Source organism: Prenolepis imparis, unplaced genomic scaffold, assembly GCF_030444845.1.
Source record: "Prenolepis imparis isolate NDT839.2.m4 unplaced genomic scaffold, iyPreImpa1.0 SCAF_14, whole genome shotgun sequence".
Classification (NCBI taxonomy): domain Eukaryota; kingdom Metazoa; phylum Arthropoda; class Insecta; order Hymenoptera; family Formicidae; genus Prenolepis; species Prenolepis imparis.
Genome location: NW_028141172.1, coordinates 8,438,180 through 8,463,604, shown reverse-complemented (window position 1 = coordinate 8,463,604; position 25,425 = coordinate 8,438,180). Strand labels below are relative to the sequence as shown.

Sequence of the window (25,425 nt, the reverse complement as noted above, 5' to 3'; positions counted from 1 at the left end):
CTTTGGCGTAAGGACATGGAGGTGCCGAGTCGACCTTTTTAGGAGCAATCCTGAGAAAATTCTCCAGCGTAGGTCCACTCCTACCCAGTGGATCATCTGGTGGCATAAATCGATCGTTTACAAAACTGTACATCAGGATTCTTCCTTCTACGACTCTTCTAAACTCAGGATTTTCCTGTGCCAAGTCTCGGTAGTTATCATTGCTGACGACAATACCATCGACCTCCGCGGCCAGCTTCAAGATGTATCGATCATCATAACACACCATACGTTTCCCACCCACCAATCTACGGACCCAATACACACACAGATTGAGAAAGAGAACTATAAATTATATTATTTACAATAAATTCGAACAAATTTCATACGATTGTCGCACTAACCTGGAGGGTGTGAACACCAGTAAACGATCTCTCTCGAGTTCGCTTAAGATTTCCTGATCGGCAACCGGATTGTCAGGTCTGGAGGCTTCTTTCCGCCACTTGGGAACGAAGACTGTGATCTCCTTGTGGCCCCTAGCACGAAACCAGTCGACACAGATTTTGATGCCACGACAGGAAAATATCTCCTTGTTGCCATGACTCATAGCGACATTGCTGCCATCGATGACAATAGGTCTTAAATCAGTCGATAAAATTCTATTCGTTACCGTCATCGAAGGCAAAATAGACCCTTCGCCTTCGTCGATGTCCGTTTCAATCTCTAGTAAATTGTCAGCTTCCTCGGGACAATCGCTGAATTTCGGGGTACAGGTAGCTCCGAGCTTGATCAATTCGGCTAATAGCTCGTTTTGACCAGGATCCGGGCCTAATTTTTGCAAAGCTGCTTGTACTAATTTTTCGGTGTAGCCCAGTTTTAGGGCAAACTCTACGCGAGCGGTATAACCTGGATAGATATATTTTTTGTGTTATTAAAATGAAACTTTTCTTGTATGATCTTTTTTATTCTCTTTATGATCTTTTTTATATATGAATGAGAAAGATATTGAGCGTGGGTTAAACATATTGGATCCGTTAATTGTTAATAACTTTCTAATAAACAATGAGCGACGGCTAATACTTTTTGGATGTTATTCAGAATTAAAACTGCTGGGTTCTCACCGCGGCCATGTTAGATTGTGACGTCAGAGGCGAGAAAACACACGCTGAAAATTCTTAGATGCCATTTTTAAATGAAAAGATATTTTGATGAGAAACTACTTCAGATAGCTTCAGCATACTTTAAAAATACCACGAAAACTATATTCTTTTCCTTTGATAGTCAATCAACAACCGTAAAATGATCGTGATATCAGACTTTATCATGCGGAATGACTGTGCATGTGCAAAGACTAGATGGACTAGGCTTCATATTACAGTCATTTTACAGTTGTGTGTTGATTGATTATAAAAGAAAAAAAAATATTTTTCGAGGTATTTTAAAAGTGTATTAAAGCCATCTGAAGTGCTGTTTCATCGAAATATTTTTTATTTCGAAATGGCATCTAACAAAAGGGACATTCCCGCGGGGTTACCTCTGTATTTTAAAAGTGCTTATATTTTTGAATAGTACTCATCCTAAATATCACCATGATATATGCCATTCGCTCTCAAAATGAAAAAAAAAGAAAAGAAAAAAAAGGTCGAAAATCGATATTTAAAGTGGAATTCCAGCAGCCCATAAACAGGTGATCTAGACGATACTCACGCGAGTATTCATACTAATTGAAAGATCACATCTAAGGCTACAATATTTGTTTTAGACATCAATCGATATGAGCCTAGAGTAATGCACTAGGACAGAGCTGTCCATGTTTTGCACTTTTTAGCCGATTTCCGAGGCTCACCGCCTAGCGGCCCCCACTTACGCTCGAGACCTTAGCAACTACGGTTATCGGGCCACGCGTTGCTAAGGTCTCGAGCGTAAGTGGGGGCCGCTAGGCGGTGAGCCTCGGAAATCGGCCGAAAAGTGCAAAACGTGGACAGCTCTGCACTAGGAGGTGGAAAAATTTCAAAATTTTTAAACTAGATTATTTTCATTTAAATGAATGAAAAAAAAAGAAAAAACGATGTCATCTTTCAATTTTGAGTTACTCGCGTGAGTATCGTCTAGATCACGTGTTTATGGGCTGCTGGAATTCCACTTTGAATATCGATTTTCGACCTTTCTTTTCTTTCCTCTTTTTTCTTCATTTAGAGAGCAAATGGCATATATCATGATGATACTTAGGATGAGTACTATTCAAAAATATAAGCACTTTTAAAATACAGAGGTAACACCGCGGGAGTGTCCCTTATAAGAACTTTTAGCGTGTGTTTTCTCGCCTCTGACGTCAAATTCCAACATGGTCGGCGGGGGGCCAGGAGCCTGAATATATATGTCAAGGTCAAGACTATTAGGGATGATAATGCCTTAATATGCACATTTACGAATTTCAAAAGAAAATTTTAAAGGAAAAACTTACCAGGATTTTGTGTGGACGAAGGTTCCTCTACAGTGACATACTCTGCAAACTCAGCTGCTAGAGTATCAGATGCAGTGCGAGAAATCTCTGCATGCGCTGCTGGAGATACTTGCGATTCTGAACCCCGTGCAATCGTTGTCGTCGTCATCATTGGTGTCATTGTTGTCGTCGTTAAATCTTCAGCTTCGTAATCGCTGTCATATGAGGAATCTTCAGCGTCTGGCATACTGCTTGCATTCAATACTGTGCAGTCTATGTATCTCTGCAACAAATAAGATTGTTTACATTAAACATAGTCATGATAAAAACTGAAAAATAAAGAAAAAAAATTTTGAAATATTAAATAACTTTAGATAAAGTTTGCTATTTTACATTTTATTAGTATGAAGAACGTAGCTTTTTTACATTTTATAAGGCATCAATCTTTGTGCCAATAAATGTAAAAAATAATAATCGAAAAAATACGTAAGTACGACAGAATTAAAGCAATTGATCAATAAAATGAATCTTGTTGTTTTATTATTTGACATTTTTATATGTTGCTTTATCGGTCATAGAAGTATAAACAAGAAGTGTCACAACTATCCGGAACCGATTCAATCTTCTTGATATACGTATATTTAACTTAAACATAAAAATCTAAGGAACAAGTATAATTTTTCTACATGTACAATTTGAAATTTAAGGAGTAAGACCCTTCAATTTTTACGTTAACGCTTATATCTAATTTTAAATAAATCCATCGAACCGATGAAATATAAAAGTATCTTAGAAAAAACTTTTATGGTTTTTTATATGTATACTTTATACAGACTGTTTCATTTTAATTTCCCCAGGCAAATATTTCGAAAAATATGGGAGATACAGAAAAACCGAGGGAAAAACGTTTCGTACAAAAGTTAATAGACTTCAAGGGAGAAAAAGATGACATTACTGATTTTTTCCTAAAAGGTGCTTTTCGAGGTCATTTGAAGGTCATTTATGTTCTTTTAAAATGGAATCATTCCAATTTTTTATGTAAATCGATTCCTCGCAAAATTCTGCATAAAAAGTTATGAGAGTAAGATGGTCAAAAAGTAAATAGTTTACGAGATATTTCATACTTTAATTTGACATAATTTTACATAAACTATGAAATATCTCATAAAATATTCATTTTTTGTCGATCTTATCTCAATACTTTTTATGCACAAATAACGAGAAGAATCAATTAAAGTAAACATAGTTATTTATAAGAAAAAGTATGTAGCTGCTAGTTGCAAATTACATACTTTTCTCCTTTCAAAACCTTATAAATTTTATCTGAAACATTTTTGCCTGCTGGATTCAGTTTTCAAGATATTCGGTTAAACTGTTTAAAATAGAGGTATACTCTGTATACTTTTGTACAGCATGCACGTATGCATGTCTGTACACACAGCACGCTCATGTATATATGTATATACGTGTGTGTGCAAATATTGTTATTTTGTTTTTAAAAGTGGCAATACTGGTATATTAATATATGTGGAAATAAATAATTTGCATATTACAAGTATATTATCGACAAGAACTTATTCATACTCTATTTGTGACAATATTATTTTCTTCGTCGTCCTGTTATTTAATCGTGCCCTCGTTACTTTTTATGTTGTAACTCGCTATTATTTATATTTTTAATGCCAATTATGCAGTTCAACAAAAAGAAATTTTTTTTTGAATTTTTCTTTTGAATATAAAAATGAAACTAAACATTTCTGACGATGTAATTTTCTAAATCTTTAAAATAAGTCTGGTCTCTAAAATATTCTATTGACAATTGCAAGAAAGTTGAAGTTGAAGTTATAATAAAGTTGTAGAAAAATTTTATCATAAAATAACTAAGCTTCGTTTCTTAAAGATCTATTTAAATTCCACATCCAGTTTTATTATTAAATTAAAAATAGTTAAAAAATATAAAAACAAATTTAATTTCCAAAAATTTTAATTTTAGATTGTAAAATATAATACTATAAAGTTATAGAAAAAAAGTTTGCAATTGAAGTAGTTCAATTTAAATAATAATATTTAAATATAAGTATCAATTTTTCTTCAACAGCTATATAATATACATATAATAAGCTATATAATATACATATAATAGAGAACAATTTTGCGTAAAGACTATTAACATTATAAATGGAGGAAAAAATAACAAAGAATAAAAAATATTAAAAATATAAAAATATAAAACAAGTAGAGTAGTAATATAATTCTTCAAATAAAATTTGATTTTAAATCCAATAACACTAGTTTACAATTAAAAATTATTTTAAACCAGACAAAGTGTTTCTTATAGATTTTTGGGTGCTGAAAACGATGCCACAAACCAAATTTCACTAGCATGTCAGAAAAATAATTGAGGTTTAATGTATAAAATTTTTTTTTTGCAATATTTAAGATTTTTTTTGTAAAAAAAAGGTTAACGTTATCTGGAAAGTTTGATCAAATATCATGAATATATTGTTCATTCCCTATAAAATGCATTTTTTTTATTTCAATATCTTACTTTTTAGCCATGTAATGAAAGAATAAAACTAGGAACTACTCATATGAAGATGCTCCTAAAAAAAAAATTTTTTGGAAAAAATTATTTTTTCCAAAATTGATTTTACTATTATTTGTCTCCCTAGATCATGCAACTTTTGTCTGAATATTTTTTTTCGAAAATGCATATGTTTCGAAAATTCAAGATGATCAATTAAAATGAGACACCCTATATATTAATATATATTTAGTGGAATCTATCATGATAAGTTACACTATGTATGTGTATCGATAGTTCCTAAACTACAAATTATGAGTATAATAATACGACTTCATCATCATAAACAGAATATTTGCTATCTCAGCAAAACTTTGTATTTAAATCTTTCCTAACATGACTAAAAAGTAAGATATCGAAATAAAAAAAAATGCATTTTATAGGGAATGAACGATACATTCATGACATCTGATTAGAATTTCCACAGATAACGTCAACCTTTTTTACAAAAAAATCTCAAATATCGCAAAAAAGGTCATTTTTTACATATTAAACTTCAATTATTTCGAAAACTTGGTGTTGTTAAAAATTGATTTACGACACCGTTTTCAGCATCCAAAAATCTATAAGAAACACCTTGTCTGATTTAAAATAATGGAAAAAAAAATTTTTTGTATCTAGTGTAATACATAATACTCTGATTTCTATTTCCACTTAATCCACCGGTATTTTTTCTTAGACCTTGTATAATATTGGCGCCAAAAATACTTGACGAAATATAATCGCATATGAAAGTTCGCGCGCACGGTTCGTCTCTCCGGTTCAATAAATTATCGTAAATAGGGCATAGCTCTCTCAGGTTGGCGGATGTAACCATTTGCGGAGTTCCAGGTGAAAGTAGAGACATGAGCAAGAAGGAAAGAGAGAGAGAGAGAGAGAGAGAGAGAGAGAGAGAGAGAGAGAGAGAGAGAGAGAGAGAGAGAGAGAGAGAGAGAGAGAGAGAGAAAGAGAGACAGAGAGAGAGAGAGACATGGTGATTATCAGAATTGCTTGTTTCAGCGGCACAACAATTATGTAATATTACAGGTGTAAAATATATAAGCTTCAGAGATACTTTTTGTATTCAACAATTTGGCATCGGCTGATTTCGAAACCAAAAACTAAACCGGTGATGGTGCATACATATAACGCGACGAATTTCTCGATAACCTTCATTCGCATCGTCTCATTCCCCCACTCCCGGATCTAACTTAACATATCGGGTACACACGTGAGGAACGATATATGTACGTGGCATATATAAATAGAAATAATTAAGTCATTTATTTAGTCTTGATTAAGTGTGAGAACAATACAGAGAGAATAAATCCGGATCTATATTCTCGAGACTTTAAAAAAGAAATCTGCTTTTCATATATAAGAATAGCACTTTGGATTAACAAGATATATATTTTTATAAAAAAAACCGAGTTAATTTATGTTACTCTATATCAAAATTTAATTAGATAAAATATCTTTTTTCATAGTTTTTTTTTTCAAATGTTTGGAAATATATACTTCTCTTGATAACTATATGTATATATGTCTTAAATCAAGAGAGTTTCTAATCAATTAAAGTTTATTTAAAATCAGCGAAAAATAAGACTTAATAATTTATTGCCATTTATTGATTTAACAATTCGTCAAAGGTCTTCTTTTTTCGCTCATGGACAAAAATTATTTGTACTTTAAGAATTTGTACTTATTAAAAAAATTTTTGAAACTTTTTAAAAATATATTTCATTTTTTTAAATGATTTTTTTTTCAATGATTATATGTATGCGTGCGTATAATCATTGAATATTCTTTCAATAATATTTTCTTGTCAATTTGGGAAAGATTTCCTCTTAACAAAAATGCCGATAATTTCTGATTTATAAATAATTGAAAAACAAGGGCTTATCTTAATCTTGTGGAGTTAAAAGATTAATAAAACTACATCCTTTAATTAATTTTAAGTGCAGTTTATTTTAATAAAATTTTAATTTAAGACTTAGACTTATAATTAGTTACAAAGTTATATGTATATGATTGCAAAAAATGATGACCTCCCTCGATGTTTCGAAAAAAGTAAAACTGTACAAGTTTCTTTTGGACAACATTTCTGAGATAGTTGGACCAAGTAATTGTTTTACTTTTTTATATCATATTTTTGACAACAGCAATTACTGTATGTAAGATGTGTTTATGGAATACCTATATATTATCCTTTAGAAGCATCGAGAATTATATGCACGATTTGTTTATACGTAGAATAGATCCTTTAGAAGGAATAAAGACTGTACGAAAGATTTATTTACGGAATATATAGATTTGTTTCTTTGGAAGTAACATGTATAAGAACTTCAAAGAGGAAAAAAGCAACTATACTGTTGATTTATTGATAATAAATAAGGGTCATTTTAAATGTGTGTGTGTGTGTGTACATATATGAAGATAAAATAATAATAAAATTATAAAATCAAAAGTATATGACAATCATTATTTACAATAACTTAATTATTTATTAATATTAATTAACTAATTAATATCAATAACATATACGATTATTGAAAAATTTAAATAATTACGAATAAGAGCTATAGAATTGTTAGAAAGTTCGCAAAAAGGTAGATCAACCGGAAGACACCAATTTTCCGAAGAAAGTTCCGCACTTTCTCTCCTGCATTAGCTCTCTCTTAAAAACATTATTTATTTTATATTAAATAGATATTAGATAAAGATGCTTATATTCGTTGATTATACAATATACATACATGTATATATGTAAATTCCACCATATAATTAATAATAACAATAAAACTATATAATATAATAATAATAAAATCAATAGATCATGTGTGTGTCAGATGTTTGTACATTAGATTGAGAAAAATAAAAAGAGAACAATTTTAGACTATCCTTTTAGGTGAGAGAGATATATTTTAAACAATAAAATCTTGAAATTTATAGGATTTATCTTTTATTGTTGCTTGTACTATTATTCTTAGCTTTTGTTATTTTAAAATACACCAAAAGTTAAAATTTAATCACCAGATAAAAAATCGCGTTTAAAAATTTGTCTCCGCTTGGAATATCCCAAAACTATGTATTGTATAGCTTCATGATATGTTACATTCAAGCGACACATTATAAAAAAAAGATAAATAGAACAAATAGAAGACGGTTTGGTACTGAATTACATAACTAATGTAATAGTAAACACTGTTACATTATAGTGTTATTATATAAGTATAATAAAACCAAATATTACAGATTTAGATATTGTAATGTTATTGGTAAGCTACCAATTAATTATAATTTCCACTCATACATATATAATATAACGCAAATTATGTCATTGTTGCATCGTATTTACATATATGTAATTACATTATAATACTAACGATTGACTTAAACGTAATTAAACAAATAATAAACTAAATCATATTTAATTCATAAAAACTCGAGATTTAATTTATAAAAAATTTTTTTAAATATAAAAATTAAATTCCAATTTTTCAAAAATTATCATGCTAAGTAAATTTAGAAAAATATAATGTATAGTATTCAGGTGAATTATTTTTTATAATCGTACAAATATATAATTAGTATATAATTAAAAATTTTTTTATCTATACATATATATAATATATGTATATAATAATAATATAAATTATTTATATCTTTAAATAAATATGAATAATTATTTAATTAACTTAAACTTGAATATAAGATTTAAAGTATCTATAATATATCTTTTTCTATCAGTTTAATTTTTGATCCCACACAATAAGAAATATTCAAAATATTAAATTATTTAAAATTCGGCGAATAAATGGGAAATTGTCCATTTATTATACCGGGTGAGGCAATAATTATTAGCACCTTAAATATCTTTATAAATATTGATTTTAGACAAAAATGTTTGAAGCAAAAGTTGTAGGGTTTCGAGGGGGACATAACATCGTAATCAAGAATTGCCCTTGAGTGGCATTTTTCAAGGTCATTTGAAGGTCATTTATATTTTTTTAAATGGAATTATCTAAATTTTTTTATATAAATCGATTTCCCGCAATATTCACTATAAAAATAAGTGCAACATGGCCAAAAAATGAGTAGTTTACGAGATATTTTATAAATTAATGCAAGCATGTCAAACACCCAGCCCGCGGGCCGCATGCAGTTCGCCAACAAAAAGACTGCGACCCACCGAGACTTTTTGAAAATCTTTCGAAAAAAATATTAATTATTTTTAAGTAAATAATAAATTGTAATTTTTTTATTTTTTATTACAGTTTCTATTTTTATTTTTTATAAAAAAAGTCGTAAAATATTTTTAACTTATAAAGTAACATAAGATTAAAGTAAAAAAGACTATGTAGGTATAATATTGAAACATTGAAGATAATAATTTTAAAAAACGTATTTTATTTATTTTTGAACATTGAAAACATGCGGCCCTCAGTTTAACATAAAATAGATCATGTGGTCCGTGATGCAAAACGAGTTTGACATGTCTGCTTTAATGTTACATAATTTTACATAAACTATAAAATATCTTGTAAAATATTTATTTTTCGTCGATCTTATCTCAATTCTTTTATGCACAAAATAAGAAAAAAATCAATTGGTGTCAAGAAAATACATTGTTGTCTTTAAGAAAAAATATGTATGTAGCTGCTAGTTGCAAATTACCTACATACATCTTCATTGTATATTTTTACCCATAATACTCATACATACATATGATAGAGGACGTCAAAGCAAGTTCAAAACTTATAACACAAGATCTTTGAACAAAATTAAAAGCAAAAAAAAGAACGATAAAAAGTACATATGCATATCAACTGATAAAAAATACAAATTCATATCAAATAAAATGATAAAAAGTACAAATGCATATTAAATAGAATGACAAAAAGTACAAAAATTCATATTAAATGTAATATTTGTAAAAGATGTTCGAAGTGATGATCATCATTATCAATACAACGCTGGATTCTTCCAATCACTGATTGGCTTACTTTTTTAATAATGTCAGGAATTATTGACGCATAGGCTGCAATAATCCGTTGTTGCATGTCTTGAAGTATAGTTGGTTCTTTTTTGTAGACCATGTCCTTTAGAGTTCCCCATAGAAAAAAATCCAATGGTGTCAAGTCGGGTGAACGAGTTGGCCACACTACACAACCTCCACGTCCAATCCAGCGATTTCCAAATTTTTCATTGAGTTTATTTCTCACAATCAATGAAAAATGAGCTGGACATCCATCGTGCTGATACCACATGTATTTATTTTTATTGAGGTAATCACTTCAAGAAAAATAAACACTGCTGAAAGACAAAAACTTAGCAAGTTCCTAGGAAAAACGACATGAAAATGGATTGAAATAAAATAAAAATAAAAATAAAATAAAATTAGTGCATGATATATCTGTTTAAAGAACAAGTTGATATACCTTATTTACGAGGAATGTCAAAAACCAAAACATACTGATAAGACGTCATGTCGAAAATCTTTTATAAACGTTTCATTTGATATGCATATGTACTTTTTATCGTTCTTTTTTTTGCTTTTAATTTTGTTCAAAGATCTTGCAGGGCCGCGTTTATAAAAATTGCGCTCAGGGGCTTGTGATCTTCGAGCGCCCCAATCTAGCTCCCTCCTTCCCCAAATGAATAAACAGCATATAATTAAATAACATTTTTAATATTTATTAAACTTTTAAAACATTTAAGAACATTTAAGAACGGATAAATAATTAAAAAATGGAACATTTTTTTATAAATGTATTTTTCGACTTTTTTCCTTTGTAAATATTTGTATTATATTATCAAAGTTTATTTTGGCTGAAAACTCCGATTCAATATTTAAAATAGAAAGGTTGTTTAGCTTTTCTTGACCTAATGTTGACCTAAAAGCACTTTTTACTCTCTTCAATGCCGAAAATGATCGTTCACCGCTACTGTTTGTTAAGGCTAGGCAAAGATATATTCTTATTGCCACTTCGACGTTCGGAAAAGTGGCTTGAATTTTATTTTCCTGTATTAATTTTAAATAGGATACTGGAAGTGGAATATCGGAAGGAAATTCTTCATTCTGAATAAAATATTTAAATTGATTTCTTCAATAAACTCGTCCTCTAGATCGCAATTATACATTTTTACTAAATTTTTCGCGCAAACTCTTAGTTGATCGTTTCCAAATTCAGAATAAAGTTGTAGCTTATTTAGAAATCCAAATGTTTCCGAATAATATTTATAGCTTGCCGCTCTTTTTTCTAGGGCATTGATAAGGTTGTCCAAAATTGGAAAATAAACTTTGATTTTCATTGCATCTCTGGCATCGAAAACAGTCTCATTGTCAGCTTCTGCACCTTCGTCAAAGTGGCGCTTTCTCTTACGATTACTTTTAGAATCGTACTCCTCACAGCCAGATTTTTCTCTGCCTCTTTTTTCAAAATCCAGAAAGTATTCTGTTGTTCTAAGATTTAAGGGATAATCCTTTAAAGAGTTATACAATTTTACGACAGTTTCCAAATCAATATTAATATTTTGCAAACTTTTATTTGTAGCGTTGAATTTTTGTAAAATATCATTCCAAATTTCACAAATAATCGCAATTTCAAGGTTACTCAATGAGTTAACCAAAAATTGTGCTTCTATTCTAGTTGTTTGTTTTTGACTGCTGTCAATTATAAACTCTTCTAAAGCATCTCGAAAACAATTATATCCTAGAGACAAAGCTTTTATAGCGTCCGCTCTGACTGACCAACGAGTCTCACTTAGTCTTTTTGGTACTAGATTAGAGTCCGATGTCGATAAATGTTTTCTCATAATCTCCCATCTAGCTGATGATCCAGAAAAAAATACATATATATTTTGCACAAACAAAAAAAATCTGGTGGCTTCTGGACAACAATCAGCTCCGCAGTTTCTAACTAGATTTAAGGAACGCGCAAGGAAAATAGAAAGCCAATTTGTTTTTCTCTGCGAACCATGCCTGCAATCCATTATAACACTCAGACATATTTGCAGCGTTGTCGTATGATTGACCTCTGCAGTTTTGAAAATCAATATTTAAACCTTCCAAAGTTTTCAAAACTGCGATACCCATTTCCTCTCCTTTGTGTCCAACATTTGGTAAAAATAGTAGAAAACGTTTTACAGGACAACTATTGGCAGAAACATATCGAATAACAATAGTTAAATGGTCAACATTTTCGATATCTGGCGTTGAGTCGACAATTATAGAAAAATATTTCGCATTTTTTAATTCGTGAACAATAGATTCTCTAACGTGTTCTCTTAAGATCTCGATAAATTCATCGCAGATTGTATTCGATAGATATGAAACGTGTCCTTTCTTTTTGTTTCCATGCTGTGCAATATGGATCTTTAAAAAATCGTCGTATTCCGCCAATAGCTCCAAAGTTCCAAGGAAATTTCTATTGCGAGAATTAAAAAATTGCTCATTACTACCACGGAAAGCTAAAAATCTTACCACAGATAAAATTCTTTTTAACACCATACACCAATAATCTTTTTCTTTGTCTAATTGTATTTCGAGAACTGTATCTATACGCCCTTCAATTTTAGATCTTGTCAAGAACAATCCAGCCGATTTTTGATGAGAGGAAGATATCTCGTGTTGAGCAATTCTCTCTTCATGTTTCCAATCTTTAAATCCTTTGCAGAAGCTATTTTCTTTATCGCCAAAAAGCTTGCAATATATACAAAATATTTTCCCGCTTGTTCGAGAATATATCATCCAATCTCGTATTCGAACTTCCATATTTTTTAATTTTCGAAAAAACAAACTTCTTCTTGCATATCTTTTTCGAGTAGCTCCAACGATAAGCGAGGTCGAAAAACCTAATGCATCTATGTCTTGATTTGGCTGACTTTTTAATATATAAGTAATGAATGCATGGTCTTCCTTCCATGTTTCCGGATCTTTAATGTCAATTTCATTATCATTGATTTTAATTTCTTCAGGTATCTTTAATGTATCAGATGTCGTGATATCAATATTCAAAACTTTAGATTCGTTTTCAATCTCGTTTCGTCCTGCCAATTCCTCCACACTCACGCTGTTAAAAATGAAAGAAATATTTCAGTTTTCGAGAGTTACCAGAAAACATTTTTCAAAAATAAGATCTTATGATTCAATGTATAATAGTGTGATTTTCATAAAATAACAAATCGATCTATAGATAGATTAATTGGGTATCATAAAACATTAGAAATATAAAATAAATACGGACGAGAATTTAAAAACACGAGTATTGTACGATAAAAATTAAAGAGTAACTCACTTTTCGACATTATTATTTGAATCTTCGGTTTCAGACACATGTTTTTGTCGGCATGTCGGCACAAAGAAATTCTCCAATTTTAGAACTTTATCAAGCACTTCTTGTTGCTTTTTAGATTTTTCAGCATTTAATTTTCTTCTTGCACTACCACTCAACTTTTTGTTAAACATTTCGTATTAGTTATCAATTAAAATTACTTTGAGGTATACCAAATGTTAGTTAAACGCAACAGAAAAATATAAAAAATCTGATGTCGTGATCAAGACGTGATCAAGACGCAACACGTTTGGCTAAAAGCTGCGCTAGCTGCGGTTTATCGTGGCAGTCTGCGACACAGAAACAACTGATTGTTCCGCTCGTTCATTGTTTTTCCGCTCGACTCTATTTCGTTAGTAATATGTTAAACAAAAGCCACGAGTCAAACTAAAGAGTATCGCGAGTGAAAGTGAGTGGTCGCAAGTGAGTGCGCGGTGTAGCGAGCTCTTGCTCGGGCGCAACATTTTTGACTACTACAAATGCGATCAACGATTTACAAAATCGCACCCCAGACATACTTGTTTAAATTATCTAATTTTTCATTTTTTTTAAAGCTATGGCGCCCCTGGCGCTTTGGCGCCCTAGGGCTCCAGCCCCAAAAGCCCATAGGTAAACGCGCTACTGAGATCTTGTGTTATAAGTTTTGAACTTGCTTTGAATCCCTCTATCCATGGGCGCCGGCAGAATTACTTTTAGGGGGGTGCACCCAAAAGAGGATGCACTGGAAAAACAGTTTCTTCCCAGTTCATAATTATATTTTTGTTAACATTGGTTGTTATTTATTGAATCCTAATAAAAATTCATTAATAATTAAAAAATTCTAATTTTTATATTGCAGATCTGTTAATATGTTAAAGAATCAGTTTTACAATTGCAAATAGTTACAAAGTTCCAACTAATAGTTTACAAATATTGCAACCAAGACGGCTCAAGTTTTTGTTCAAACATTGATTTTTCTAAAATTGATTTCCCAAAATCTTATTACAAATGTTAATTAATATTTAAGCATTGAGTTTTTGTTCAATTAAAAAAATTATAATCGATATTATTTTATATTACATGATTTCTTTTTTTTCTCTATCCCTCTTTCTCTGAATTTTTTTTCTCTGTCCCTTCCCTACTTATTTGTTACAAGTGCACCGCCTTGCACCCCCCTCGCGGCGCCCATGCCACTATCATATGTATGTATGAATATTATGGGTAAAAATATACAATGAAGATGTATGTAGGTAATTTGCAACTAGCAGCTACATACATATTTTTTCTTAAAGACAACAATGTATTTTCTTGACACCAATTGATTTTTTTCTTATTTTGTGCATAAAAGAATTGAGATAAGATCGACGAAAAATAAATATTTTACAAGATATTTTATAGTTTATGTAAAATTATGTAACATTAAAGCAGACATGTCAAACTCGTTTTGCATCACGGACCACATGATCTATTTTATGTTAAACTGAGGGCCGCATGTTTTCAATGTTCAAAAATAAATAAAATACGTTTTTTAAAATTATTATCTTCAATGTTTCAATATTATACCTACATAGTCTTTTTTACTTTAATCTTATGTTACTTTATAAGTTAAAAATATTTTACGACTTTTTTTATAAAAAATAAAAATAGAAACTGTAATAAAAAATAAAAAAATTACAATTTATTATTTACTTAAAAATAATTAATATTTTTTTCGAAAGATTTTCAAAAAGTCTCGGTGGGTCGCAGTCTTTTTGTTGGCGAACTGCATGCGGCCCGCGGGCTGGGTGTTTGACATGCTTGCATTAATTTATAAAATATCTCGTAAACTACTCATTTTTTGGCCATGTTGCACTTATTTTTATAGTGAATATTGCGGGAAATCGATTTATATAAAAAAATTTAGATAATTCCATTTAAAAAAATATAAATGACCTTCAAATGACCTTGAAAAATGCCACTCAAGGGCAATTCTTGATTACGATGTTATGTCCCCCTCGAAACCCTACAACTTTTGCTTCAAACATTTTTGTCTAAAATCAATATTTATAAAGATATTTAAGGTGCTAATAATTATTGCCTCACCCGGTATAATAAATGGACAATTTCCCATTTATTCGCCGAATTTTAAATAATTTAATATTTTGAATATTTCTTATTGTGTGGGATCAAAAATTAAACTGATAGAAAAAGATATATTATAGATACTTTAAATCTTATATTCAAGTTTAAGTTAATTAAATAATTATTCATATTTATTTAAAGATATAAATAATTTATATTATTATTATATACATATATTATATATATGTATAGATAAAAAAATTTTTAATTATATACTAATTATATATTTGTACGATTATAAAAAATAATTCACCTGAATACTATACATTATATTTTTCTAAATTTACTTAAATTTACTATCACCTACAATCATTCCTATAACATCAGCTTATATTCAAAATAAAGCATTACAAATTAAAAAAAATTTTTTTTTTTCATAGAATCCAAATAACATTTTAAGAATGTTTATTTGAAATTATGAAGTTATCTCTCGCCCCTCTTGAAAAGGACGCGGGCAATTTGAAATGTTTACATTTATGTTACGAATTTATGTATACATATAGTTAGAAAGGCCCTTCGAAAACATGAAACTTTCTGATAAACTTTTTGATTCGACAAATATTTTTAATGTTATTGGCTTGTATTAATTTTATGTGGATCATTCTACATAACCTTTTATAAACACGCGAATAATATTCGAAATGAATTTATTAATTATAATATTTAGCAGAATGTTGCCGATACCTTGCAAATAAGTGAAATTAACTCACAATTCTGATCGGAATGAGATTATGATGACAATTATCATTGATACCGAAGTGATTCCCAGAGAAATGGTGATCGAATCGATGTTGATTCGACGTCGAATCAACGTCAATTTGGTCGAATTGATGTCGAATTGACGTCGATTCGACCAATCATTTCTCGCTGGGTTGGCTCGGATTTATTCAGATCTTAAGATTTAGAATAACCTAAAAAATTGAAATCGGAGTCGCAATTGAATTCACAACGAAATTCACTCGGAACTCATGTTTCCTATCGGAATCATAAATGGTTACATAACAGTTCCCCTGATCTCTAAACAATGTTTACTGTTATCTTATTGTAAATAAAATTATATAAATGCTCATCTAGATGAAATTTTGACGTCATCTTATCTTTATATACGAGTATATATATAGATAATAAAAATATGTATTATCTATATCTACATCTTAGATAAAAAAAATGTTATCTTTACTAAATTATTTAGAATAATGTTCAGATAATTTGGTTTAGAGTCATAACACAAAAATACTTAAGTAGTAGAACTTAAGGCTCCTTGGTCCTCACCGCGACCATATTGGATTATATGACGTTAGAAGCGAGAAAATACACGCTGAAAATTTTTGCGTGCCATTTTTAGATAAAAAGATATTTTGATGAAACACAACTTCAGTTGACTTTAGCATACTTTTAAAATATTCCGAAAACTATTCTTTTCCGTTCTTTTCCCTTTATAATCAATCAACAGCTGTAAAATGACTGTAATATGAAGCCCAGTCCGTTTGGTCTTTAGTGATAAAAACTTATAAAAGTATGAATATATTTTTATATATTCTTTTTATAATTTACATTTTTTTTATAACTGTGTTTACATAAGCGGTCTTAAAAATAATATTATCTGGAAATTATCTAAATAAATCGCTATATAATTTTATCTTTTACCTAGATATATTTAAAACAAAATTATCTGCATCTTATCTAAGATGAATTTACATATTTTTATCCCATCTTTATCTAGCTAATTTTAAAATCAGCTAAACACAACACTATCTCTAAAAGATATTATAAGACTCGGTATTACCTGAGCTGAAATTTTCGAAAACCTGCATATGCACAATAAGTTTTATTCAATCATACAATGTTGTGAAGAATTCCGAATATTGATATTGGAATCCTACTTTGACTGTCAAGTAACTTTTTACTACACCATGAGGGGCATAACTTTTGAGGGTCTAAAGTTGATAATATTTCAGAATCTTTTGGACATTGTAAAAATCATAGCATAGACAAAAAAACAATTTGAATCATAAGCGTATATCTAATCATAGCTGATCAATCTTATAGGAACAGTAGAAATCGTGGAGAATACTTGATTGTGATTGGTTAATTTAATTGTCGCTTCATTTCTACTGTTTATGTTTTTTATATCTTACTGTGACTTACTAACTAAACGCATTTCTTTTTATTTGAATTACTTTACGCAGATTTTACATGTTTTAATTATATTTAATTTTATTTTTCATTCATACATTATTATTTTAAACTTTAAAGAATTAAAGATTTTGAATAAAATTATTCTATGAAGCTTCTTGGCATTTAGTATATTTTTTTATCACAAGATTTTTTTCCAAATTCCTTGATTTTATTTATTGTGCCTCTGTGAGTTTCTACTTCTAACTGGGGCAAAATAAAATTAATTAATTGCATTGGTTTTACAACCGTCGACAATGTTTTGGCTGCAGTTAAAAAAATTCAGCTCAATTGTCAATTAATTTAATAATATTATCAAAGATGACTATCTGAATTAATTAAATATATGTAAAATTTTAATTTAATATAAGATCTTTTATTACTTTTATTTATTCTAACCAAATTTCTACATTTTTTGTATCATATATAAATATCAGTCAGTTTTGTTATTTGCTGCGCGAATTTAGTGTGAAATATGACACATATGTCTCTTAATTATTTAATAAAAATAGATATCTGTGATAAAACATTTTTAATTATAGTTAATTTATTTAAAAGTGTGGATTATTAAAAAAGTTGAGATTTTTAATTGACATAAAAATTTATTTGTTCTAAAAGAATTTCTGTTCGTTATATACATATAGTAGTCGCGTATTTTTATAGCCATCTTCATCAAGGCGTACTAGTATGAGATTCAACCGGATTCGACATACTTTCAACAAAGCAGATGCGGGCCGAGTTTCGAGTGATTAATGGAGCTGATCGCGGTTGTCCACTTTGCTATGCTCTCTCGTGATTGCGTGAAAGGCCAGAATGTCTATCCCAACCCGGAAACGAATCCTCGATAATGTACAATTATTCGATCATATTAATTGTTTTTTCTTCATTTTGAACACACAAGTCTCCTCATTAAAAACAATTACATAATTTATATTAATTATGCATAATATAGTTTATATTATATATGCATTCCATACAACGACTGTTTTCCCCATCCATTTTTTATTTGCTTCATTTTTTTCATATTTTAATATCTATTGAAAGTAGCTTTCATGAATTTTTTTAGATTTTTATCTCTATCAATTTCCGAATTAGAAATTTTTTTAAAAAACTAATTAAAAAATGCCATAATCAATATACCTATAACTTGAAAAAAATAAAAATATTGTCATTAAAAAGGTGGTCATATTTTGTCTTTAAATGTATTAAAAAAAAAAAAAATAATGAAAAAATTAAAATTCATTAAAAAAGGAAAATTTAATAGTATTTTAGTCAATTTTAACCGATTATTTTTGTTCCTCGATAAGACCTCTTCGCTTTTCTTCAAAAAATGTATAACATTTTAGACTTGAAAACAAAATTTTTGAGCCAGTGATGAAGAGGGGATTCAAATATTTTCGATTTTTTAAGATTATTTTTTGAAATTTTTTTAAAAAAATCGCATTTTTTGATATTTTACACTATTCCGATTTAACAAATAAGTATTTATAAAATTAATAGGCACTCATTTCGAAATTTTAAGGGTCAGGAAAAAAGAAAATTTCAATATTTTTAATTTCTTAAGATATTGATAAGATGTTGATTCTTTAAAATATATATACATATATGTATATATAGAGATAATAAGACCCAAACAGAAGATAAAGGCGAAGTAAAAAAAAACTAAATAATCTTAGGCACTATTTATTAGTTTAAAATTAAATAATTCGACCCCACTTCGGCCATCTTCAGTAACTATATAATAAAAATAAGAATATAGAAAAAAGAAAATTCTTATAATAAAAGTAGATGTATATAAAAAACTAAATTAATACACACATTAAAAGTATACGAAATAAAAATATAACGATATGTATCATGCGATCATGCATACATGGAATTCTAGAATATATGTATTCTCATAAGAGCCATCAATATTCTTTTTGAGTGTTTTGAAGATAATTTTTCTTTAGCAAAAATATCAAAGAGATTTATCATTTATCATACATCATTATTTATCGCATTATTTATCGCTTTCTAATTTTAATAATTTTTAATATAATTTTTCGTACATACAATTAAATTAGAATTTTTTAAATAAGAATAATTAATTTTTTGAATTAAAATTTCATTAAAGTCCACATGAAAATAACTGAAAGGTATGTTTTTGTTATTAATTCTCCGTCCTGAAATTTAATTCGAAAATCCTGTTCTGTTGACAACTAGAAATTGTTAAAAAAGAACTTGATTTCAAACTGACTAAAACATTTTAAAAGATTTTTCTCTATCATTTTTTAAAAATATCTTTAAATATATAAATATTTATTTATATACAATTATATTTATATGTATCAAACACTCAAAATTTTAAACATTAGCATATTTAAATTCGAATAATTCTAGCAAAATGATCGATTTATTTCAATGAATCGAAAAAGTTTGATTGTTTGAAATAATTCAAATATTAAGGAAAATTTGTGAAAACAAAATTAGTACTTATTATAAAAAATAAACAACTCAGTTCTTACTCGTAATACATCGCCTAACTTTATTAACAACACATATTATCTAAAGTACAAACAAATAAATAAATAAAGACAATTCAAAAAATCGAATATATCTTCAGACTTGAGAACGATCATCCAAACATTTTAAGAGTTGATCTTGTTTGTTGATTATTCAATCAAACTTGTTCGATTGTATTCTAAAATTCCAAATTAATTAATATGTGTCCGCTTCTTTTCTTATCGTGCAGTTATCGACAATATAGGGCGATCAATTAGCAGCCAAGTGACGACGCGATGTAAACCGGATGACAACTAATCGCGCAGATAATTATAGTCACGTTTAACGTCAGCCCGATTACGGCGACCAACATCACGCCACGAAATGAGCGATAATTACGCGTATCGCAATTTGGTGTCATATCCGGGGTAGACTATAAATCCTTTCGTGTACAACTAAAACAATTGAAAAATTAAGCAACAGCGAATTTTTAAGAGATAACAAAATTAGCAAACAGAACTATATATGTTCCTTTTCTTATTTTTTAAGATTTTTTTTACTAAAGATTATGTGTTGTTAATTACTTAGTTGCTACAAATACATCACGTAATAAAACAAAAAGAGTAGATATTTTTTCAAGATTTAAAGTCGACCTAATCTAGAATCTGTAGTTTTTGAAATTACGTAGTAATGTAATTTTCAATTTAATTATTATTTTTTAAAAATATCTCTAAATAATACGAAGGAAATCTCAAAATTCTTAAAAAACAAAATTCTACGAGTGAAAACTCAACAAATAGTAGTGGAACTTTTTGAGTTTTTTTGAGAGGAAACATCTTGAACAATTAAAAACTTAATTTTTTAAAATAAATTTCACGATTTAACGAATTATATCGAAACAGACACAATATGCATCATCTAAAACTATAGGAAACACGAATTTACGATTTTTTATAGTAGTCAGATTCGGTAGACTTACCTTTCCGGCGACCGTCATCTCATCCGTGAGATTATAAAGCGTAGATCCTTTTCGCGTATAAAAATTGCTCGAACGGGAGCGGTAGTGGCAACTATGGTTTGCACTTTTCAATGGCCGGTCAGACAACGACACATTTCCCGCGAATCACCAGAGAGCACCAAAAACTCACTGATCGCTAATATAATTATATTTATATCACTGAATATCTCCGAAGATCGCGTCATATATTTCGTTTACGTTGGAGTACAATCGACGAAATGTAACTGTATACGCGAACTGGACGCGCATGAACGCGAAACACGTCCGATAGACGGCGACCGACAACTCGTCGTGAATGAAGTGATCGGGCGCGCATTCACCTCGCACGACATACCTCCTCTACTACACCGCCACTGCCGTCCAGTCCAGCGACTTGAGTTGCTCGTTGCTCGCTTCTCCCCGCACGTGACCCACAATAGACTTCGCTCGAGATTGTCGCAACGATCACGTGATTTCTCCGCTACACAGGGCCGTACGCGCAGAAAGGAAGGCGGTGGCAACTTTAGATCTGTTCGTTTTAGCTGAACTGGTCGCACTAGTTCAAAGTTTATCTTTTTACTCGACATTGGAAAGAAAAAGATATATAAACTCTGAACTAGAGTGCAGCCAGTTCAGCTAAAACGAACAGACCTTTATTTAATATGTGGAGAAAGAATTTAACCCCGCACTTTCTCTCTCTCTCTCTAATCCTACATATGACTGATCCTATATGGATCCCAATGAAATAATCAGCTGGCTTACTCATATATTGTAGCTTATGACCTGCTGAACAAAAGATATAATATGCTTACGACAATCATATTTTCTGAGAGAAAATAAAGGACAAACCTGAAAATCTTAGAGCTTTGTTTCAACATGTTTCCAAATCAGTTTGCAACCAAAGTGGAGAGAGAAATTGACGAGAAAAAAAAATAATTCTGTGACTATCAGAAGTCTACGTATTCTTATAGTTTGAAACTGATTCGACTATATTGAAACAAATCCTTGGTTTCAATAGGTTTCGGATCAGAGGTTCTGTTGTTTTTGTACAAATTCTTATGTTAATATATATTACGACATTAGATATTAAAACGCTAAATAAAAAATAAAGGCCAAAATTGTAATATAATGGACAAAATTTTAAAAATAAAAAACAAAATTGAATTTTGGAAAAATAAACAAATCTAAAGGACAGCTACTTGAAACAATAAAGGATCGATTGTCCTCTAAAATAAAGAACGGATGATCAACGTAATATCCTCAAAGCTAATGAACAGTTACTAAATTAAAATCAAACAATACTCGCAGAGCCCGAGTTTTTTTTGTGTTTGACTGGCTGTAAGTTAGTAACTGTCCATTATTTAACTCTAAGCTTATTACAATTTTTGTTCAGCAGGTCATAAGCTACAACATATGAGAAAGCCAGCTGATTTTCCAATTTCATATAGGACTAATGCGGGGTTATTTTTTATCCCAGATAGCATACGTTGATTTTATTTAAATGTGTTCTAAACATATCTAATATTTCATAACAAATATAATCATAAATTTCGAGAAATGGTTTTACTATTAACTGTTAATTATTACTTAGATTACAGATTTTCTTAAAATTTAAAGTTGACCTGTTCTTACTTTATTGCGAGAATAATTGAAGACAATCATTGACACGACAGAATAAGGATTATCGAATCATTTCAAGGGTTTCCAGATCGTTTATTCTCATAATGTTACCAACATTAATAATGTATTGGCGTAGTCGCTTTTCATTATCAATATGTTGCGAACATATATGTTTTGATTGCCCCTATAGATAAAAATTTGGCTCTTTAATTAAATGGCGGTCATTTTGAGCATTTTTTATGAGTTAAGTACTTAAACTTTGTTTACTATAACTTCGCAACCACTCATTTTTGACTGTGAATATGTATAAATGTTTTTCTTTATTTTGAGAATTAAAAAGTTTGTCCAAGTATTTCGTACCCTGTGTATATACATATACATATATGTATACATATATATATATATATATATATATATATATATAACCTTATATTTTTTACATATTTATTATATTATTACATATATTACATATATGTATATTACATATTATATGTATACATATATATGTATATATGTATATATAGAGGATGAATCACGAGATTGCCTTCTTAACTAAGATAAGATATCTTCATAAATATTGATTTTAGACAAAAAGGTTTAAGACAACATAGTTATTAAATTATTTTGAAGGGGCTGCATTTTTGTAGTTTTAGTTTTTTTAGGAGGAAGCGCCAAAAAGTTTTGAAGGTTATCTGAAGTTTTTTAAATAAAAAATTCTATTTTTAATTAGCTATAATTGTAGAGGATGAAAAGACGAATCAAATGCCCTATGATATTTTGACTGTATAATAGCCATAAAATAAAAAAATTTAGAAAAACAGAAAGAATAATAGATAAGTAATAAAAATGTAATAATCTATCAAACAAATTGAATTAATTTTATTTAATAAAGTGCTCAAAGCGTTGTCCACTTCATTTCATGACACTTTTAAGGTGATCTTAAAGCCACTGTTTTACCGATAAAACGCAAAGTTGGAATCGACCTCTAATCTTTTATTGGCTATACAGATTGAAAAATCTTTTTCCACAATTAATGTACTAATAATAACAAACTGTATATGCCATAAATTCATGTAAAAAAAACAAAAAAAAAGTTAAAAATTACACTTTTCCAACTTCGCGTTTTATCGGTAAAACAACGGCTTTAGGATTAAAAATGTATTTTAATATACATATATGTATAAAAATATAATATGTAAATGTAATGTTATTTATATAATATAGCTAATTGCTTACATATATATATATATATATATATATATATATGTATATAGTCGCCAACTAAAAGGTTGTCCGCTTCTGCTAGGATAAGTTTCGGAATACGGATCTTATTTAAGTATATGAGCGCCAATGCATACGGCATATTCTAGCGCAGCAGACAAACAAGATGTATAAGGTGTCAAATATATATATTAATATATTAATATATTAAATAAAATTTCATATTTCAGCAGACAACCTTTTAATCGGCGACTGTACATATATCGTAAATACATTTGGTTTGTTCGTTTTCGCTGCACTGGTGAACTAATGCAGTAAGTTATGAAACAAAATATATTTGTCTCACTTTAACTTATTGCACCAATGTGCACTAGTTCACCAGTGCAGCGAAAACGAACAAACCAATTGTTTTAATGAGTTAAAAATGTAACTTGCCACTTGCCACACTTGAGAAAAGCTGACGGACGATGAAATTCGTTCTATATAAATAATTTTAAACTATTCAAAACCATATTTTTATAAATTTTTGCTTGGAACAAAATGATGAATGACGTAAACTTCGCAATATAATCTTAAGTTACATTAGTAAAATTAGTTAAATTTTGTTATAACTGTAAGACAAAACAAACTTTCTAAAAAAATAATTTTGATGAGAATTAACTATCATTCATATACATACAGGGTGTCCCAAAATTACCGGACTTAAATTTAATTAACAAACTGTTAATAGGAGATTCCTAAGTTAATAGGAGACTCCTCTTATTTGGAGACGATTTTTCCTCAGCGAAAATGTCGAGGGAGGTCATCATTTTCTGCATGTTTATAACTAATACTTTATAACTAAATCTTAAATTAAAATTCTACTAAAGTAAACTCTATCTAAAATTAACCGAAGAATGTGGTTTTGTTAATATTTTATTTCCACAAGATTTAGTTTGCGAAAAACCCTTTATTTTCACTTATAACTTGAACATTATATTGGTGTCTTAATATTTTCACTGAAGAAAAATCGTTTCCACATAATCCCAAGAATCATTAACGGGTTGTCCGGTAATTTTGGGACACCCTGTACAATAAAGAAAAACATAATTAATAAAAAATACATACATATGCTTTACAATAATTTTGATAAAATTAGTTCATATATATACTGTGCAAAATAAGACCGCGTTAAATTATATATACATATAATAAATAATTATATATATAAATTATTGTAACCTAATTTAATGCCATTTTACTTAATTTTTTCCTTATTATTTTTTCTTTTCCAGATAAAAAAATTTCCTTTCAAGATAAAAAAAATATTCAAACTTAACCCAAGTAACACAGTCTGGCTATATTCGCTGCGACAGCAAAAATGTAGCTGGTATAACGCCCTGCCAGCCTTAATTACATCTATTTGGCAGCAAATGCTATTTTGCTGGATTTTTAACTGCAAAAGCGCTGTGATAGTTAATAAAAAAGTCAAAATACAGCCATAGCTATTTTAGCTGTATTAATAGCT

At 29.2% G+C, this 25,425-nt stretch overlaps 2 protein-coding genes across 4 annotated transcripts in view; both read right to left on the bottom strand.

Annotated features, from left to right (window-relative positions):
- Regnase-1 (zinc finger CCCH-type containing protein regnase 1) overlaps nucleotides 1–21,461 on the bottom strand; it is a 34,043-nt gene extending 12,582 nt beyond the window's left edge. For 2 of the 3 annotated variants that reach the window (XM_083054073.1, XM_083054074.1), the window contains exons 1-4: nucleotides 21,060–21,461; nucleotides 2,444–2,705; nucleotides 384–885; nucleotides 2–287 (exon numbers count right to left, since the gene is read on the bottom strand). In XM_083054073.1, the coding sequence (XP_082910199.1) occupies nucleotides 2–287; nucleotides 384–885; nucleotides 2,444–2,705; nucleotides 21,060–21,077 (1,068 nt within the window). In that variant the 5' untranslated portion in view covers nucleotides 21,078–21,461. The remainder of the gene's footprint in view (nucleotide 1; nucleotides 288–383; nucleotides 886–2,443; nucleotides 2,706–21,059) is intronic. The other variant, XM_083054075.1, reaches the window with a different exon arrangement.
- On the bottom strand, nucleotides 11,634–14,118 carry LOC145945328 (uncharacterized). The gene is made up of 2 exons (XM_083054256.1): nucleotides 13,286–14,118; nucleotides 11,634–13,060 (listed from the first exon to the last, which is right to left on the bottom strand). The coding sequence occupies exons 1-2, from the start codon at nucleotides 13,453–13,455 to the stop codon at nucleotides 11,905–11,907; spliced, it is 1,326 nt and encodes a 441-aa protein (XP_082910382.1). The 5' UTR covers nucleotides 13,456–14,118; the 3' UTR covers nucleotides 11,634–11,904.
- Nucleotides 21,462–25,425: the final 3,964 nt, after the last annotated feature.